The 21,079-nt window shown below is 44.1% G+C and overlaps 1 protein-coding gene across 6 annotated transcripts in view; it reads right to left on the reverse strand.

Annotated features, from left to right (window-relative positions):
- Nucleotides 1–636: 636 nt before the first annotated feature.
- The window catches only part of IL7 (interleukin 7), a 30,372-nt gene continuing 9,929 nt past the window's right edge, over nucleotides 637–21,079 (reverse strand). Inside the window, exons 4-7 of one of the 6 annotated variants that reach the window (XM_030553314.1) lie at nucleotides 14,021–14,107; nucleotides 6,525–6,680; nucleotides 4,921–5,066; nucleotides 637–4,807 (exon numbers count right to left, since the gene is read on the reverse strand). In XM_030553314.1, the coding sequence (XP_030409174.1) occupies nucleotides 4,729–4,807; nucleotides 4,921–5,066; nucleotides 6,525–6,680; nucleotides 14,021–14,107 (468 nt within the window). In that variant the 3' untranslated portion in view covers nucleotides 637–4,728. Of the gene's footprint in view, nucleotides 5,067–6,524; nucleotides 6,681–14,020; nucleotides 14,108–21,079 lie in introns of all 6 variants that reach the window. The other 5 variants (XM_030553318.1, XM_030553319.1, XM_030553317.1 and 2 more) reach the window with 5 other exon arrangements.

The following is a 21,079-nucleotide window of genomic DNA, read 5'->3' on the forward strand; positions in this document are numbered from 1 at the left end:
CAGGCCACACAGAGGTCAATCCTGGGTCTGATACTATTCAATATTTTCATTAATCACTTGGAATAATGGAGTGGAAAATATGCTTATAAAATTTGCAGATGAAACCAAGTTGGGAGAGGTTGTAAGGACTTTGGAGGAGAGGATTAGAATACAAAACAACTTTAACAAATCAGAGACTTGGTCTAAAATCAACAAGATGAAATTAAATTAAGTGAAAGGATGGAAAAGTCAAAAGCGTATATACAGAATGGGGAATAACTTTCTATGCAGTAGTACTGCTGAAAAGGATCAGGGGTTATAGTGGAACACGAATATGAGTCAATAATATGCTATTGTTGCTAAAAAGCTAATATCATTCTGAGGCATATTAACAGGAATATCTTATGTAGGATACAGGAGATAATTCTGCATGACTCAGTTGTAAGTTTGGATTTCCAAATAGTTTTCAGTTTACAACAGCTTAACTCATAGAACGCTATGATGATTCATACTTCTTGCAATAGGCTAGGAAGGCAATGTTGCCAATTGTTGCCTATTTTCTGTACACATTGGCCAGATGGAAAGATTATGTTTTGGTGAAGCTGGTGCCATGGAATCCCTTCTTAGACACTCTGCAACCCTGAAAGAGTAGGAATTTCTTATAAAGCAATTAGAATAGTCCAAAGTTGCAAGTCAGTACAGACCCATGCAGTTTTATGAAGTACCAACTTACTCACATATTGTGCCCTGTATAATTTGTAAAGGTGAGATTGTAGGTGAGTTATTTTTATTACATAATGAACCCCCCAAAACCCTACATTAAAGGAAGGTTAAGATTCTGAAGGCCAGCACTCAAAAGTTAAGACATTCTTGAATGTGCTTCTTTAATTCTGTATGCATATGTATTTTATTTGTTTTTAATGACATGATTACACACTATTTTTTCCATGGGACCTCTGCTAATCAATCAATGAGTAGTTCTTCAATATTTTTTGTTTATCTGCCTATTTCAAAGTGTGCCCCAGACCTTATTTTACTGCCACTATCCCAATGCTGCCCTGAATACAGTTTTATTCACTTCTTCAGGACATTTCTATAGCGCTCTTGCAATAGCAACCGAGTGCTTCACACACAATAATTAATTTGTCTTCATGTCTGTTCTGTAAGATTTGGTAATAGTATTATATCCCCATTTTATAGCTGCATAACTGAGATAAACTAATGCCCAATTTGGGGGACACAGGGTCTAATTTTTCAGAGAATTTAGCATTTTTATAATACGTTACATGTTCAAAGCACAGCTTCAACTGACTTCAGTTGCAATTATGAGTGCCTAGCACTTCTGCGAATCAGATCCCAGGTGGACCCTTAAAACAAGAAACACAACTAGTGGCCAGCTGTACAAAATTTGGTTTACTGATCTGTCCAATATCACACAGGAACTCTGGCAGAGGCAGGTGTGGTGTTCAGACTGAAAATCACTCTGAGCCAAGGAATCTGACAGTGTTCCACTTCATTCAGTCTCTGACTTCTAACTGACCAGCATTGCACATGAGCCTTTGCATAACACAACTGGCTCCAATTAGCTCTTGCCAAACCCTCTTAAAGGTATGCTTTCCCACAACAGGGATAGAATCCAGTTCTCCAGGGTGGCATTCAACTTCCATTACCATAAGTCTATCCTTTCTCCTTCACTATATACCTTCCAACTTCTGCAACAAATGAGACAGGAGGCCTACAGACAATAGCCTCTTTCATTACACAACCCCGATTTGTTCCTAGAGCACTGTTTATCCTGTGCACTGAATGAGGCAGGGGTTCTCTGGAAAAATGTGTAATCATGTAATTAAAGAATCATCATAATGCCTATGCATAAGAAGGCTGAATTAATGTTATGCTCAGTCCTGGCATTCCTGGGCTGGAGTGTGCTCAGTGCAGATCGAATCTTCTGAGAATTTACCTGCCAAATCTCTAATTAGGATGTGTAAACTGCAATTTTTCTAGGCTGATCACTTGGATCCAATTTTCACAAGCATAGCAAAAGGCACAACTGTGACAGCAGGGTGACCCACCTGGCCAAATTTCAAGCCCTTAAGAACATAAGGGCTGTCATATTGGGTCAGACCAATGACCCATCCAGCTCAGTAGCCTATCTCTGAGAGTAGCGACTACCAGAGCTTCAAGGGGAGTGTACAGAACAGGGCAGCCAGAGTGATCCATCCTGTCTTTCCCTTCCAGTTTCTGGCAGTTGGAGGTTTAGGATTGCCCTGAGCATAGGGTTACACCCCTAACCATCTTGGCTAATAGCAATTGATGGACCTATCTTCCATAAATTCGTTTCTTTTTTGAACCCAGTTATATTGTTAGCCAGCACAACATCCCACGGCAATGAGTTCCACAGGTTAATTGTACATTATGTGAAAAAGTACTTCCTCTTAGATTGTATTAAACCTGCTGCTTATTAATTTAATTGGGTGACCCATGGTTTTTGTATTGTGGAAAAGTAAATGATACTTTTCTCTACATCATTCATGATTTTACAGCCCTCTATCATATCTTCTCTTAGTTGGGTGAACAGCCCTACACTTTTTAGTCTCTCCTCAGCTGGAAGCTGTTCCATACCTTTGATTGTCTTTGTTGCCCTTCTCTGAAACTTTTCCAATTCCACTGTATCCTTTATGGGATAGAGTGACCAGAAATGGACACAGTATTCAATGTGCGGACACACCATGAGTTGTGGCATTATGCCATATAGTGGTATTACGATATTTTGTCTTATTTTCTATCCCTTTCCTAACAATTCCTAACATTCTTGCTCTGGTGCATGGAATGCTAGAGTTTCTCAATGGAAAAGTTGCAAGAATTTTTTTTTAACAAGGGCAAAACAATATAGGCTTCCCTAATTTGTTCCTTGAAATAACTCAAGCTTCCAATAAATAAACATTAGCCTGAGGTAGACAGTTGGCATTGAAAACTTTAGCCTGAACACCCTGGAAAAGTTATAAGCAACTGAAAACAGGTTCTTATAGTGGGAAGTGTGTGATGGGGTGTGCACCCTACATCAGCCCTGAAGAAATTGAATTAGGTGAAGTGGGCTCAATCAGCCAGTTAAGCTGCAAATGGGGGAGATTTAGGCTGTGGGGAGGCCACTAATTTGAAGGAAACTCACCTGTAAGGGAATAGATGGGGCTTCTATAAAGTCAGGAAGCTGACAACGGAGTGGGACGCTGCACGGAGGAAGCCTGTAGTCTCTCTCCCTGAGGTAAACAAAGTGGCGGGGATAGGGACCCTCTGAGAAAGGATTTACTTAGTAGGCCTAAGAGAAAAGCGTCTGACTAGGAAGGCTGGAGAATTAAAAGCTTGGAAAAGCACAGTAGGAAGTAGTCCAGGGGCGAGAGCAGTAAGGATGGTGTAGCAGCAAACCTTAACTGCTTGCTACAAGCCCTTGGCTGGAACCCAGCATACAGGGTGGGCCGGGGTTCCCCTAATATCCATTATATAGCGGTGTTGCTTGGGGCATTGAAGGGGAGACTGCCTGAGTCACTGCAGGACTGACATAGTCAGGGTAGCGAGCATGAGGACTGCCTGATGCTGCTTGTCCAGAGACTTGGAAAGACATCCTCTGAAGGGGAAATCGCAGTGTGGCTTGGCTGGAGGGCTGAGTCGCAAAGCAGCCATGGTATGACTCAATCAGTGAGAGCTGAGCAGCAATGGCAGAAGAGAAGAAAAGGGGCGCTGAACCAGGCAGAGCTAATTGCCAGAAGGAGGTGCCACACAACACTGAGTAGAGCACGTGACAGTCAGTTAACCTTAACTACAGTGGCATTATCAGCTCTGCCTATGATAGTCTCATACACCAAAAACTAGAACAGAAGCAATGATACCAAAAGAGACACCATTTTGTTAGATATATTAAAAGTGGCTTTTGTTACAAAAGGAGTAGTAATATCTAAGTAAGAAATTGTGAGGTATAAGCAACTAATAAATATTTATGAATTCATCAAAAATTAAATATGAACATATAATTAGTAAAATGCCAATATATTATTCTCTGAAAATACTCATACATTCCTTGTCATGTCTTTTTTATGTTAAATACACTATATAAAATATATACACTAAAGTCATCACAATTAATGTAAGCTATTCTAACTATTCCTGCAGCTAACTGTGATTACCAAATCCATAATGCTAATATTTTCTCCAGTCAGCCGATCTTGCTCATGTTCAGGAGCTACCCTTTTCCCCATCCACAGGTCTTACTCTGTCTCGCCTCTAGCTACTTCAGCAGCATCTGTGCTAGATCCCTCGAAAACTGATACCTCTTCCTAGGCTGTGTAAAAATAATTCATTCCCCTATCTTTTTCTGGCATGGACCTGGTTCCATTTTTTGGCCTCAAAAGCAGCTTGCAGATCCCATCAGATACCAGTACTTCAAATATTATTGCATCAGCAGAACTGGCTCAGGAGCCATTCTTACCTAGCATAACTGTTAGTTTTGATCCATGATGTAGTTATATAAAACATCATATTAATTTGACATTTTGCTTTCTTTGCCTTTTCCAAGATTATTTGTCACAGTAGGCACCTCCCAAGTTTCTTCTCACCTTAAAGTCATATAAAGTTACTGAAAAAAACATGACTCAGTACTTGTAGATAGCTACAAAGTCTAAGTGTTTTTCATCGTGTGAAGGTGAGGCTACAGCATTCTGTTCTGTTTGTCTTTGCTTCCAATTGTGTTGTTAGCTTTCACTTCTTGAACTTTAGAATTTGTTGGTTTCCAGTGGCTTTGTCCCCAGGAACAAGGTGTTGGATCTTCTCATCAGGACTTTGGCAAAAAGTATTTATGTAAGCAGACAGAAGTACTTGAAGATTGCATGTAAAGTGCAAAGCAATGGCACTTTGAAAAAAACAGACAGGATTGCATTTTAAGGTTTTTACCTAGCAATTTCTTTTTCAAACTTATTCCAACAGGATCTAAGACTAGCTATAGTTTCCTTTAGTTCACATAATTCTTGGCAACATTTTTTCTTGGGGTCTTGTGCCCCTAGTGTGTCTTTGCTGGGTTGTGTAAGCAATATGCAAACCTGTAAAAGAACAGTTTTAAATTGTTAATCGAGATGAGCTTATGTTCCTTTCTGCAGAGAAATACTTTAAAACATAAAACAATCAAATGTAATTATCCTAACTGAGCCAGAACATTGGGCGACTCACAGTAAGGCCCATAGAATCTTAGTCATTTGTGATCACAGTCCGATCAATACCACTAGCGGCACAGTGCCTCTTTACACCAAACCAGAAAACTCAGTTTTGACTCTGAAGGAAGGAAGCATGCCACCTGCTGAACTAGCAACACATCTTCCTATAGCATCCAGTGGTGCTTTGAAGGTTTCACTTGCAAGTACCGACTTTGCCTAATCCTTGGTTAGTTAATGAATATAAAAAACCCAAATCCAATTACAGTAAAAGCGTTGTTATCCGGCATGTTGGGTGAAGGGTGCGTGTGTGTGCCAGTTAATCAAATATGCTGGTTAACTAAGAGTTATACTCCTTACCAATTGCAGGGGGTGTGGGGTGTGGAAGGGGGTGTGGGCTCCAGGGTGGAGCCAGAAATGAGGGGTTCAGGGTGCGGGACGGAGAGTCTGGCTGAGAATTAAGTGTGTGAAGGGGTGAGGGCTCTGTCTGGGGGTGCCGTCTATGGAGTGAGATGAGGGATGAGGGGTTTGAGGTGCAGGAGGGGGCTCCGGGATTTGGGAAGGAGTGTGGGTGCAAGAGAGGGCTCAGGTAGGGACTGAGATAGGCTCTGGGAGGGAGTTTGGGTGCGGAAGGGAGCTCGGGACAGGGGGTTGGAGCACAGAAGGGGTTTTAGGGTGCCAGATCTGGCTGGCACTCACCTAGGGTGGCTCCCTGCAAGAGGCAACATGATGTCCCTGCTGCTCCTAGGCACAGGCACAGCTGGGCGGCTCTGCATGCTGCCTCCGCTCGCAGGCACCGCCTCCGCAGCTCCTATTGGCATCGGTTCCGAGTCACTGGGTGCTGTGGAGCCAGCGAGTAGGGCAGGGGCAGCGCACAGAGCCCCTGTGGCCATTCCTCCACCTAGGAGCAGCAGGGACATCATGTTGCTGCTTCTGGGGAGCCACACAGAGCCAGGTAGGGAGCCTACTTGCCCTGTGCCAACTGGACTTTCAACGAAGATCAGCAATGCCAGTTTATAGAGCTTTCCGGTGGGTAAAGTGCCAGACAGTTCAGCTTTTACTGTACTATTAAAGGGTGAAACTGAAAAATTATGGTTCAAAAATATTACCAGAGTACTTATTTTGAAAAGTGTTAATGCTTACCATAGAATCTTTCCATAGACGTCAATAGGCTTTACATCAGAGCCTAAAGCTCTGTATCAAAGGGCATACTATATGGGGTGAGTTTTATAATGTTTCATTTTGGTTGATGGTAGTAACTTTCTATCCTGAAGAGACTTAAAAGAGCAATGTCCTTCCTTCTTTATATAAAATATGCAAGGTAATTTGTAGGCTCTCCCAACAACTTACCTTTCTATTTTTGCTCTCTCTATCACATCTGCAACGTAGAATTTCTAATGTCATACATGAAACCCGAGCAGTTTGCCATCTGAAATCTTTGTTGATCTTTTTTTTATAAAAGAACTTAAGCATGTCACATGCCATATTCTGTAATGACCTTATTTCCTATGAAGAAAGAAATAAAGAAAAGATACCTTGAATTTGAGTTCCCTTAGATTTTATATAATGGTTGGCTGTCTTAAGCTGTTTCAGTTGGTATTAGCTTGTTTAGAAGCTGCTATGCTGTTCTCTTCCAATATATCATGTGGCTAACCTGACTAAATTTTCAGACCCTCATACTGTATGAAGCATTCCTAGATGTGTTGAATTCAGTCTGCAATTACAACTGACACTGGTGGGGTTTGATCTTATCTAAAGCAAACTAACATATCAAATTTTAAAAAGTGATTTTGTGATTATGACAACTACCTACATGTGAATTTATGAATATTAGTATGTATAGTAATGAGATTCCACCTCCCCCACCAATAACAACTTTGGCTTCTACATGGGGACAATGTCTGCCACAACATTATTTTAGAAATATTTCTTACTAGAAAGTGCAGATTATTTTGTAAAAGATGTCTTACAGACATAGAATTAAAGATCAATATCTGAATTGAAGGTTTAGTTGTATTGGTAATAACAGGAAAAATGTTGGTAGGAAAATAAAACAAAGCATTTGAAAGATTAATTTGTACTTGTTAGCTAACTGACACAAAGAAGGCATCTTGTTCTTCATTCCATATTGGATGAAAATATTTTTAAAAAATCAGTATTTTGATAAGTGAGTATAATCTCTGTAGTATGAGATATTGGCTTCTTCGGAAACAGAATTACTACTTAAAGTTTCAAATAAAAATCAAGTATTTGTGTGCAGTATGCATAAATTTTAGGCCCGGAAAAGATTAAAAGGAAATTATTTTATTAGCTCTTACAAGTCCACTGTGCTTGGCTCTGTACAAACATGGAAAAAAAGATGGTCTCTGCCCCAAAGAATTTATAATCTAAATATAAGAAACTGATGGAGACAGACTGACAGGGATGGGAGGGGGGAGTACAAGGAAAAAATGAGACAATATTGGTCAGTATGATAGGCTGTGGCCTCAGCTCACCAGCAGTCTAACCGTTATCAAGTTTTAAAATGAACAGTTCTGTAATACAAATTCTGAATACCAGGACTTGCTGTGATTACAACATAACAGTCTCCATCAGCAGAATTTGTTACACAGAGATTGGATTATACAGAAAAGAAATCTACAACACACGAGCGCAAGGAAACTCTGGGGGAAAAAAAGGGTACTAACCTTTCTGTAACTGCACATATCCATTCCAATGTAGATGTGTGTGTGCCCCGAGCACAGCTGTCGGAAAATTTTCCCTTAGTGGTATCTGTCAGGTTGGCTCTGGTGTGCTCTGGGGCTGTGTGTTCATAGCATTGGTATATAGGGCACTGCCAACCCGATACCCCCTCAGTTCCTTCTTTCCAGCCAACTCTGATAAGATGGGTAGGACGATGGGTCTTGGAATGGACATGTGCAACACATCGTGAACTAGTTACAGAAAGATTTTCTTTTTTGAGTGATTGCACATGTCCATTCCAACATAGGAGATCCCAGCAGTTGTACAGGTGTCCCTAGATTCTGTTTGTCAGAAGCTGGGAATGGGTGACAGGGAATGGATTACCTGTTCTGTTCATTCCCTCTGGGGCACCTGGGATTGGCCACTGTCAGAAGACAGGATACTGGGCTTTCTTATATCCTTCAGTAGGTATAGGGCTCGGAGTTTACTGACATGCTGACTGCAACACAGATTGGTCAAATCCAGCATTGTCCCTAACCTGCTACGCGATGGCATAATGAGAAGCAAATGTGCACACTGATGACCAAGTTGCTGCGCTACAAATGTCCTGAATAAGGACCTGGGCTCAAAACACTTCTGAAGACGCTTTGTGTCCTTGTTGAATGAGCGGTTAGGGTGGGAACACCTGCTAGTTTGTAACATATCCAAACACATGACATGATCCATGAAGAAATTACCTGAGCTCTGATGGAGAGACCTTTCATCCTGTTAGCAACCTTTACAAACACAGGTGGATTTCCGAAACTGTTTGGTCCTTTCTATGTAGAAAGCCAGTGCATACCCAACATCTAACAAGTGAAGCCTTTGCTCTTCCCTGTGGAATGTGGCTTCGGATAGAAAACTAGTAGGAAGATAGCTTGATTGCTATGGAACTGGGAGACCACCTTTTGGGAGGAAAGCTGGGTGAGGACACAACTGCACCTTATCCTTAAAGAACACCATGTACAGTGGCTCCAAAGTGAGGGTACGGATCTCTGAAACTCTTCTGGCTGAAGTAATGGCCATAAAGAAGGTCACCTTCCAGGAGAGGTACAGTAACGAGTAAGTTGCCAGTGGCTTGACCCTGTGTCCTTCCTGATAAGAATTGTGCTGAAGTTGCTGATACATGCATTTTAAAAGAGCAGGATGTGTCCCAGGAATATCTATTGGGATCTCAAGGCTGTAAACTCTGGAAAAACCCACACCTGGTTAATCAATAATCAGAAGGAACCTCTTGCTTGACCATTGAAACTGCATACTTAACAAGTTTTCTTTAAGGGACATGTCATTCTATTACTAATGTATAAATAAGGGGGAAAAGTTTTAGGTAGTTGGACTCGTTTGGGACTTTTCTGGGACTCTCCCTCTGGATACATCTTGTGGTCCCCACCAGCAGACAAAAGATTTGGCCACCAGAAGCCTGCCGCTGTGTCACTTGAGAGCCAAACTTAGCTTTAATAATTATCAAGGGCTGGGGGTGTTTTACTAATCTGTTGCAGACATGCGTAAGTGCTTGAGACTAAGTAAAGTTTAGCTTTAAGTGAACGCACTCTTGTGTTGTCCTGTTTGGGCCGGCCATCTATTGACTGGACAACCATGTCTCCCCTCATTTATTTCCTGACACCTCTTCGCACAGAGTAAAAGTTACCAAGAGCTTTGGGTTGAAAGAACCCTGGGTAACAGTTGCACCTGAGGATACAACCTCTCAAAGCCCTTAAGGAAATGGTTAGAAAGATGGATCAGTCATCCAAAGGTGAAAAGCAGAGATTGCTGCCAGGTGGACTCTAATCGATTACACGGTTAAACTCTAATAGATTGCAGTCTCAAGTGCAGTAAGTACACTAGAATGAACAGCAGTGACGATCGCATAGATGAGACACCCTACTGGGAAGACCAGATAGCAAACCACTTCCATTCTGCTAGGTAAGTCGCCCTAGTGGAAGCTTTTCTGATTCCTAGTACAACCTTAAGGACCTGCTCCGAGCAGGCTAGTTCTGTGGGGTTTAGCCATGGACCTTCCAGGCCATGAGGTGGAAGGACCCAAGGTTCAGGTGGAGCAGATGACCGTGGTCCTGAGAGATCAGGTCTGGATGTAGAAGTAGTGGGATTGGTGACGCCACTGAGAGGTCCAACAGAGAGGCGAACCAATGCAGGCAGGGCCAAGGCGGAGCTATCAGAATGACCTGCACTTGGTCCTGTTTGATCTTCAACAGGACCTTGGGCACAAGTGGAATAGGAGGGAAAGCACAGAACAGGTGACCTGTCCATGGAAGAAGGAAAGCATCTGAAAGTGACTCGAGGCTGTGGCCCAAAAGGGAGCAGAACTGGTAATACTTCCTGTTGTGCTTTGTTGCAAACAGATCTACCTGGGGAGTCCCCTGCTGCTGGAAATGACCTTCATGACATCTAGGCAAGGGATCACTCATGGTGATCGGTCAAGCATCTGTTGAGCTGATTTTGTGCTCGTTTTGTGCTCCTGGTAGGTAGGAGGCCTCAAGGTGAATCGAGTAGGTTACGAAAAAATCCCACAACCGAACTGCCTCCCAACACAGGGCAGGAGGCGAAGAACATGCCCACCATGTTGTCTGTTAGAACCAACACATTTTTGCCTTTAACATGGGGCAGGAATGCCTGACAAGCCAGGAGGACTGCCCTGAGCTCCCTGACATTGATGTCTATAAAGAGTTCTTCCGGGGACCACAGGCCTTGAGTTCTGAGGAGACTCAAGTGAGTTCCCCAGCCCAGTGCTGATGCATCTGTGGCCAGGAAGAGTAATGGATGGGGCCATGAAAATGGGATGCCCTTGCAAACTGCCAGTGGGTCCTGCCACCAATGGAGTGAGTTGAGAACTAGAAGAGGAATCATAAGGACCATATCCAGATGAGGGCAGTTTGGCTGGGAGAGGTCTGAGGTGCAGTCTCGTGCATATACTACATAAGTACATGTGGCCATATGACCCAAGAGTCTCAGACAGCTCTGGGCCATCGTCATTGGGTGATCCTTGAGGCATGCTATGAACTCCATGACTGCTTGAAATCACCTTTCTGGGAGGAAGGCTCTGGCCTGGACAGAGTTAAGCACAGCTCAGATAAACTCTATCCTCTGAACTGGGGTAAGGGTAGATTTCTGTGTATTTATAACCAGGCCCAGGTCCTGGAAAGTCAACTGGATGAGGTGGATGCTGGACTCCCTCTGAGCCCTGGTTTGGTCTATGATCAGACAGTCATTGAGCTAAAGACACACCTGCACCCCTTGGCTCCTCAAGAAGGCTGCTACTACTGCCATGCACTTCGTAAAAACGTGTGGGATAGCTGACAGGCTGAAGAGAACTGCAAATTGGTAATGCACGTGATCCACTATCAATCTGAGGAACCTCCTGTGACCCTGAAAAACTGGTGTGTGAAAATAGGCATCTCTCAAATCAAAGGCGATGTACTAGTCCCCTAGATCCAGGGAGGTGATGATGGACTCCAAGGAGACCATGCAGAACTTTAGCTTCTTGAGATAATTGTTAAGCTGGTGCAGGTCCAGGATAGGTCTGAGACTCCCCCTTGTTTTTTCCTAACCCCAAAAGCTGGGAGTAGAACCTGCAACCCCTTAAATTCTGTGGAACCTCTTCCATGGCTCCCACCTGCAGGAGCAACTGCACCTCTTGGGCCAGAAGTTGCTTGTGAGAGGAGTCCCTGAAGAGGGATGGGGAGAGAGGTGAGGTGGGAGGGAAGAACTGAATTGAAGGGTATATCCCACTTCTATTGTGCTCAGTACCCAATGGTTTGTAATAATATGGGACTATTGTCCGGACAAGTGGTCCACAAACAAAGGGTAGGTTGGATCCAAAGTTTCTGTGACTGGTACGGTATCCTCAAACACCAAATCAAAAGGCCTACTTAGAGCCCCCTGAATATCTGGGAGGAGCAGGCACTGACATTGAGGAGGACTGGAGTGAAGGTCTCTGCCTGAAGCCTTTATTTCTCTTTCTCTGAGAGTCCTGCCGGGCTGGCAGAGGGAAGAACCAGGAGAAATGTTGGGGCCTATAATGCTTCTCAAAGACAGTGAGGTGTAGAAGCCCAGGGACTTCAGATTATCCCTGGAGTCCTTGAGGTCATGAAGCCTGATGTCTGTCTGCTCTGAGAAGAGTGAAGTGCACTCAAAGGGAAGGTCCTAGAGGGTCTGCTGAACCTCATTTGGGAGGCCTGAGACTTGGAGCCAGGAACTCCTACACATGACCACTGTGGAGGCCATGGACCTGGTCTCTGAATCCTCAGCATCCAGGGCCACTTGTAGGGAAGCCTTTGCTACGGACTTCCCTTCCTCCACCAAAGAGGAAAATTCCCATTAGGCCTCTTAGGACATCGAGTCCTTAAACTTTAACAAGGCTTTCTAAGTGTTAAAGTCACATCTGCTCAGAAGCGCTTTTGATTAGTGATCCTGAGCTGCAAACTGCCAGTTGAGTAGACCTTCCTCCCAAACAGGTCTAGCTTTTTTTTGTCTTTGCTTTGGGGCTAGCCCCTTATAACTCCTGTCACTGTTGCTCATTGGCAGCAGAGCCACCAGATATCCCATGGGGGTGGGATGAGGACACAAAAACTCATATTATCTAGCTAGGACAAAGTACTTCTTTTCACCCTTCTTGTCCGTAGGAGGTAGGGACACCAGGGTTTACCACAGGGTTTTTATTAGGTCCATGATGGCTTCACTGAGGGGAAAGGTCACAAGATGTCCACCAAAGAGTGGGAGGACTCCTGAACCCCCTCAGCCTGAATGCCCAGGTTTTGGGCCACTCTCTTAAGAAGTTCCTGATGGGCCTTATAGTCATCATGAGAGGGTGACATGTCAACTCCTGTCATGGCCTCATCAGGAGAAGAGGAGGAGGAAGCTTGCACTGGCAGGGAGCACTACTACTCCTTGCTTTTGGCACCAGACAGGTTCCATGATGTTGGCTCCTGGTACTCGGTACCAGAGCCTGGATCAGGCTCTGCTTGAAGAAGTGGCAGCACTCTTCCCTCGCAGGCCACCGAGTGTGAGCACTTCCATTGAGGACCTTGCATAAAGGGAAATGCCCAAAGGTTCTAGAAGAACTACTGTGCAGGCACCTGCCTCTAGCCAGCAGGCCAAGCAGTCAATGGTATGGCCTGGCCCAGGTCCATTGCAGGATAGTGCCGACTTGCCTGTTGGGGCTGGCTCCTATGGGAGATATACGACTCCACTTCCGACTCTGAGGACAAGAAGTCCTCTGTCCAGAGGAGCAGTTCCCATCGGTGCCAGTGAACAGTGTCAAGGCAGGGAACACTGGAACTGGACCATCACAGCCAGCTTCCCTTTATACAGTACCAAGGGCTGTGGAGTGGCCCAGTGCGGGTCGCATTCTGTTCTGGTTTCCATGCCTGGCCATCCTAGAGGTCAGGGAATGTCCTATCTTGACTGGCATCTTCTTTTGTTTTTTTCTCAGCACTGGAAATGCTGAATGTTGCTGAGGTGCCCAGACAGCGGCAGGAGTGCTCCTCAGTGACACCAAGGTGCTTGGTGCTGAGTTTGAATGGCCTGGCTCCAATAGCGGTCCAAGCACTGTTTCTATTAAGAGGGACTTCAGCCTAGCATCCTGGTCATTTTTGATACAGGGCTTGAAGTCCCTGCGACTCTTGCAGCACTCCCAAATGTAAGCTTCCGCTAAGCAATTAAGGCAACTGGAATGTGGGTAGCCCAGAGGTATAGCCTTGCTGCAGGAGCCACAAGCCTTGAAGCTCAGCTACCAAGGCATGCCTCAGTACTGGGAGCGGAGGAAACTAACTAACAACTACAAGAGAAACTTAACCAACTATGAACAAAACTATATGTATAGAAAGAGAGGAAACAAAGTCCACTGAGGAAGATTTGCAAGAGAAGGATAGAGCATTTCCAGCGACCATAATGGGTGGTAAGAAGGAACTGAGAGGACGTGGTCAGCAGTGCCCTATACACCAACGCTATGGACGTATAGTCGGCTCTGGTGCCCAGTAAAGGGCACCAGAGCCGACTTGACAGATACCGTGGAGGGCATATTTTCTAGTGACTGTGCTCAGGGCACACACACACACCTACCTTGCAACGAACATGTGCAATCATTCAAAAAATAAGTTGTCTTTTACCTGAGTATCATTGCAGAAAAATGCACTGGGGGTTTCATGTCTTTTATTCCTGCAGCACCTGTCACGATACTCTTCAGACATATTTTCCTATAATAGATCATATATTAAATAATGTAACGGTGTTCAAATCAAGTTGGCTTGGTTTCTCTTTCAACAGTTGATAAGCTTAACTCCTTACACAGCTTTTTAGGATGGCATCAAGAGTAGCGGTGGAAATAGAGAGTGCTGAATTTTTTCTTGGCAGGTAAGCTATGGAAGAAATAATTTAGCTATAGTTTGCAAGGGTAGCTATTTATAATTTTGAAACTACAGATTCCACTTGATTTCTTAACAGCATTTTTTGTTGTATTTTTGTTTAAAGATTATTCTCTTAAGAAATATACATAAATTGAGATTTTCCAAGGCATTTAATGGGATTTTGGCAAGCATCTTCTATTAACTTGAATAAAAGTTGTGTCTAAATCCCCTAAATGTCTTCAGCTGTAAGTCTTGCCCCTTTGCACCACCATTTTTTCCCTTTGTTTCCTTCTTCCATGCCTTTCTTTATGTCATCCAGACACTTGTAATAACTTCTTGATCCCAATGGAAACACATTCTCTCCCTTTTTCTTTCCAATCCCCCTCAAAAGTCTCTCTGAACCTTGCAGAATAAATGTATTAAGTCATATCAATATTATGCTGTCCTATATTTTAAAAAATACAAGAAAGGTTTAGTCATCTCCATCCTTTGGGTTTCTCTTTGTATTTTTGTTCTAACTTTGTCAGTGTTTCAGAAGCACATCTGAACAAAACTGACTTCAAACTTTGGAAACAGTAGATTGTGTAAACAGGGAGGTAGTGACTCAGCACAAAGCCCTAATGAGTCAAATATTCAAAGACATAAAACAATTAAGAGAGCATCAAACAGCTGTTTGTTTGCTGAAATGCTGAAATTCCATTCCAGACACAAGGGCCAGACAGTCAGCAGCTCCACCTGACTTTTCAAATAGCTTCACAATAATCGCTCTGGTTGGTAGGTAGGTAGGTCACTGAGTGGGACAAAAAGACAGTGGATGAAACCCTAGCCCCATTGGAGTCCACGGCAAAACTCCCCTAGACTTCAAGGGGGCCAGGATATACACACTATCTGCCTGTAGTTAATGTCTGTAGTCACTAGCTTTTTTTTGTCTTTTGCTTTGGGGCAACAGGAGCTGCTAACAGGGAGTTTCGCAAGGGAGTTCTCCAGGTGAAGGAGGAGCAAATACAGCGTCTGTGGAGTAAGTGACTGTCTGCAGTGTGTGTGTTTGTGTTTGAGGGTTACTTGCTGTGTGCTGAGCTTGTGTTTGTCAGTCGGTTTGGTTGTTGTGGTGGTTTGTTTGTTTGAAGGACCGTGTGCTGTAGCTGGCAGTTGGAGGCAGAGCTACCAAGGAAGGTTTGAAAGCTAGAAGCCTCTGGTAATTGGCTGAGCTTAACCAGTGGGCGGGGCATTCAATCAGGCCAGGGCTTTATAAAGCTGCGCACAAGTGACCACGGAGCTTAGCGAACAGGAGCTGCTAACAGGGAGTTTCGCAAGGGAGTTTGGAAGGGGAGTAGAAAGGGAGTGGGGGTCCCTTGTCAGTCTCATCTGTGACCCATTGGTCCCCTGAATCTATAAACCAAGCCACATCCAAAACCTTTCTGTTTAAAGCAGAGCAGAGCGGACAGGGAGCTGCAGACGGGAATTTGAGAGAGTTTGACAGAGGGAGGCTTACGATGGTTAGGAGGACCCGCAACACCTGTGGCAGCACTGCTTCTGTCTCCTCCACCTGCGCCTGTAGCCAGACAGAGGACCAAAGCATGGATGCTTTTACCCAGATTTTGGTGTGGGTTTGCAAAGACTGTAACTTGCAATTTCCACTTACTGATATCCAGGCTGGTGGTGGCATCCAATGTGAAAGGTGCCTACTGGTGGAATCTCTCAGGCAGCAGGTGGGAGAGCTACAGGAGGAGGTGGCTAGGCTGAGGAACATCCATATCCATGAGCAATTCCTGGACAGTATCCATGTGGAGACAGCTGACGTAGCTGTCCCAGTTCACAGTACTGACACACCAGTGGAGGAGGAGATGTTTCAGGGTGGACACTGGCAGCTGGTTACTTCTGGCAGCAGGCAGTGCTCCACCCCTGCTGCGAACCCTCCAACTGTGGTAATAGATAACCGTTATGCTCTTCTTGATACAGGAGAGAAGGAATCATCCCCAACAGTTAAGGAGGGGAAGCCTCGTACCCCTAAGGCTGGGAGGTCTGCTGCCACCACTGATAATAAGAAACGTAAGGTAGTGGTGGTTGGAGACTCTCTGCTGAGGGGGATGGAGACACCCATCTGTCGCCCTGACCGTTCATCCCGGGAGGTATGCTGCCTGCCAGTGGCCCATATCCGAGATGTTACAGAGGCATTGTCGAGGATTATTCAGCCTTCTGACTACTACCCCATGCTACTCATCCATGTGGGCACAAATGATACTGTGAGGTGTGACACTGAGCAGATCAAGAGTGACTACAGGGCTCTGGGAGTACGGGTTAAGGAGTTTGGAGCGCAGGTGGTATTCTCTTAGATTCTTCCTGTCGAAGGTAGGGGCCCGGGCAGAGACAGATGCATCGTGGAGGTGAATGCCTGGCTGTGAAGATGGTGTCGCCAAGAGGGCTTTGGCTTCCTCGACCACGGGATGCTATTCGAGGAAGGACTGCTAGGCAGAGATGGCCTTCACCTTTCGAGGAGGGGAAAGGCCTTATTTGCGCACAGAGTGGCTAACCTAGTAAGGAGGGCTTTAAACTAAGTTCGATGGGGACAGGTGAGCAAACCCCACAGGTAAGTGGGGAACAAGACCTTGGAGATGGGTCGGAAACAGGAGGGAGCATGGGCTATAATGGCAGAGAGAAAGGAGGGTCAGGGCAAAGCTGGGAGGCAAGATCAAACCAGTATCTTAGATGCCTATATACAAATGCAAGAAGTATGGGTAATAAGCAAGAAGAACTGGAAGTGCTAATAAATAAATACAACTATGACATTGTTGGCATTACTGAAACTTGGTGGGATAATACACACGACTGGAATGTTGGTGTGGATGGGTATAGTTTGCTCAGGAAGGATAGACGGGGAAAAATGGAGGAGGTGTTGCCTTATATATTAAAAATGTACACACTTGGACTGAGGTGGAGATGGACATAGGAGATGGAAGTGTTGAGAGTCTCTGGGTTAGGCTAAAAGGGGTAAAAAACACGGGTGATGTCGTGCTAGGAGTCTACTACAGGCCACCTAATCAGGTAGAAGAGGTGGATGAGGCTTTTTTCAAACAATTAACAAAATCATCCAAAGCCCAAGATTTGGTGGTGATGGGGGACTTCAACTATCCAGATATATGTTGGGAAAATAACACCGCGGGGCACAGACTATCCAATAAGTTCCTGGATGGCATTGCAGACAACTTTTTATTTCAGAAAGTTGAAAAAGCTACTGGGGGGGAAGCTGTTCTAGACTTGATTTTAACAAATAGGGAGGAACTCGTTGAGAATTTGAAAGTAGAAGGAAGCTTGGGTGAAAGTGATCATGAAATCATAGAGTTTGCAATTCTAAGGAAGGGTAGAAGGGAGTACAGCAAAATAGAGACAATGGATTTCAGGAAGGCGGATTTTGGTAAGCTCAGAGAGCTGATAGGTAAGGTCCCATGGGAATCAAGACTGAGGGGAAAAACAACTGAGAGTTGGCAGTTTTTCAAAGGGACGCTATTAAGCGCCCAAAAGCAAGCTATTCCGATGGTTAGGAAAGATAGAAAATGTGGCAAAAGACCACCTTGGCTTAACCACGAGATCTTGCGTGACCTACAAAATAAAAAGGCGTCATATAAAAAATGGAAACTAGGTCAGATTACAAAGGATGAATATAGGCAAATAACACAGGAATGCAGAGGCAAGATTAGAAAGGCAAAGGCACAAAATGAGCTCAAACTAGCTATGGGAATAAAGGGAAACAAGAAGACTTTTTATCAATACATTAGAAGCGAGAGGGAGACCAAGGACAGGGTAGGCCCACTGCTCAGTGAGGAGGGGGAAACAGTAACGGGAGACTTGGAAATGGCAGAGATGCTTAATGACTTCTTTGTTTTGGTCTTCACTGAGAAGTCTGAAGGAATGTCTAGTATAGTGAATGCTTACGGGAAGAGGGTAGGTTTAGAAGAGAAAATAAGAAAAGAGTAATAAATCACTTAGAAAAGTTAGATGCCTGCAAGTCACCAGGGCCTGATGGAATGCATCCTAGAATACTCAAGGAGTTAATAGAGGAGGTATCTGAGCCTCTAGCTATTATCTTTGGGAAATCATGGGAGACGGGGGAGATTCCAGAAGACTGGAAAAGGGCAAATATAGTGCCCATCTATAAAAAGGGAAATAAAAACAACCCAGGAAACTACAGACCAGTTAGTTTAACTTCTGTGCCAGGGAAGATAATGGAGCAAGTAATTAAAGAAATCATCTGCAAACACTTGGAAGGTGGTAAGGTGACAGGGAACAGCCAGCATGGATTTGTAAAGAACAAATCGTGTCAAACTAATCTGATAGCATTCTTTGATAGGATTATGAGCCTTGTGGATAAGGGAGAAGCGGTGGATGTGATATACCTAGACTTTAGTAAGGCATTTGATACGGTCTCGCATGATATTCTTATAAATAAACTAGGAAAGTACAATTTAGATGGGGCTACTATAAGGTGGGTGCATAACTGGCTGGATAACCGTACTCAGAGAGTAGTGGCTGGAAAGGTATAACAAGTGGGGTTCCGCAGGGGTCTGTTTTGGGACCGGCTCTGTTCAATATCTTCATCAATGATTTAGATGTTGGCATAGAAAGTACGCTTATTAAGTTTGCGGATGGTACCAAACTGGGAGGGATTGCAACTGCTTTGGAGGACAGGGTCAAAATTCAAAATGATCTGAACAAATTGGAGAAATGGTCTGAGGTAAACAGGATGAAGTTCAATAAAGATAAATGCAAAGTGCTCCACTTAGGAAGGAACAATCAGTTTCACACATACATACAGAATGGGAAGAGATTGTCTAGGAAGGAGTATGGCAGAAAGAGATCTAGGGGTCATAGTGGACCACAAGCTTAATATGAGTCAACAGTGTGATACTGTTGCAAAAAAAGCAAATATGATTCTGGGATGCATTAACAGGTGTGTTGTGAGCAAGACACGAGAAGTCATTCTTCCGCTCTACTCTGCGCTGGTTAGGCCTCAACTGGAGTATTGTGTCCAGTTCTGGGCACCGCATTTCAAGAAAGATGTGGAGAAATTGGAGAGAGTCCAGAGAAGAGCAACAAGAATGATTAAAGGTTTTGAGAACATGACCTATGAAGGAAGGCTGAAGGAATTGGGTTTGTTTAGTTTGGAAAAGAGAAGACTGAGAGGGGACATGACAGCACTTTTTTAGGTATCTAAAAGGGTGTCATCAGGAGGAGGGAGAAAACTTGTTCACCTCAGCCTCCAATGATAGAACAAGAAGCAATGGGCTTAAACTGCAGCAAGGGAGATTTAGGTTGGACATTAGGAAAAAGTTCCTAACTGTCAGGGTAGTTAAACACTGGAATAAATTGCCTAGGGAAGTTGTGGAATCTCCATCTCTGGAGATATTTAAGAGTAGGTTAGATAAATGTCTATTAGGGATGGTCTAGACAGTATTTGGTCCTGCCATGAGGACAGGGGACTGGACTCGATGACCTCTCGAGGTCCCTTCCAGTCCTAGAGTCTGAGTCACCAGATATGGAGCAAAATCACAATGAGCATTGCCACACATAACCTCTAATAGAAATCATATTTTACTCTTGCCATTCTTTTAAACACGGGGGGAATGATTATGGGAACCATGGTTCTTGAGAATTTAAGAAACACATACCATAGTTTGGGGGAGAAATCAACATTATTCTCACTCTGTGGTGACATTGCTTATTGACAGTCATAAAAGTTTTTATTTTATTCTTAATATTTTTGTTCTGTGAACCACTGCACTTATAGATATCTAGATCAGATTTAGCCTTGAGCATAACCTTGCAAATCCTGCTCTGAGTCAGACTAGACAGAAATTAGTAACTAAAAGAAAAGCAATAATATCTTACACACACTGCAGCAGCGTGGTACTTATCAGAACTATTAATTATGGTGGCTTAGTGAGTGTAATGGAGTAAAAGATCCTTCTGCCTCTAGGTTCCAGGTTCAAACCAGAACACAGGTTTTGTAGTAACTGAAAGTTATTTATCAGAGGGGTAGCCGTGTTAGTCTGGATCAGTAAAAGCAGCAAAGAATCCTGTGGCACCTTAGAGACTAACAGACGTTTTGGAGCATGAGTTTTCATGGGTGAATACCCACTTCGTCAGATGCATGTAGTGGAAATTTCCAGGGGCAGGTACATATATGCAGGCAAGCTAGAGATAATGAGGTAGTTCAATCAGGGAGGATGAGGCCCTGTTCTAGCAGTTGAGGTGTGAAAACCAAGGGAGGAGAAATTGGTTTTGTAATTGGCAAGCCATTCACAGTCTTTGTTTAATCCTGAGCTGATGGTGTCAAATTTGCAGATGAACTGAAGCTCAGCAGTTTCTCTTTGAAGTCTGGTCCTGAAGTTTTTTTGCTGCAGGATGGCCACCTTAAGGTCTGCTATAGTGTGGCCAGGGAGGTTGAAGTGTTCTCCTACAGGTTTTTGTATATTGCTATTCCTAATATCTGATTTGTGTCCGGTTCCGTAGCGACTTTCCAGTTTGGCCGATGTACATAGCAGAGGGGCATTGCTGGCATACGATGGCGTATATTACATTGGTGGACGTGCAGGTGAATGAACCGGTGATGGCGTGGCTGATCTGGTTAGGTCCTGTGATAGTGTCGCTGGTGTAGATATGTGGGCAGAATTGGCATCGAGGTTTGTTGCATGGATTGGTTCCTGAGCTAGAGTTACTATGGTGCGGTGTGCAATTATTGGTGAGAATACGTTTCAGGTTGGTAGGCTGCCTGTGGGCGAGGACTGGCCTGCCACCCAAGGCCTGTGAAAGTGTGGGATCATTGTC

This window comes from Gopherus evgoodei, chromosome 2 (genome assembly GCF_007399415.2).
Source record: "Gopherus evgoodei ecotype Sinaloan lineage chromosome 2, rGopEvg1_v1.p, whole genome shotgun sequence".
NCBI lineage: Eukaryota > Metazoa > Chordata > Testudines > Testudinidae > Gopherus > Gopherus evgoodei.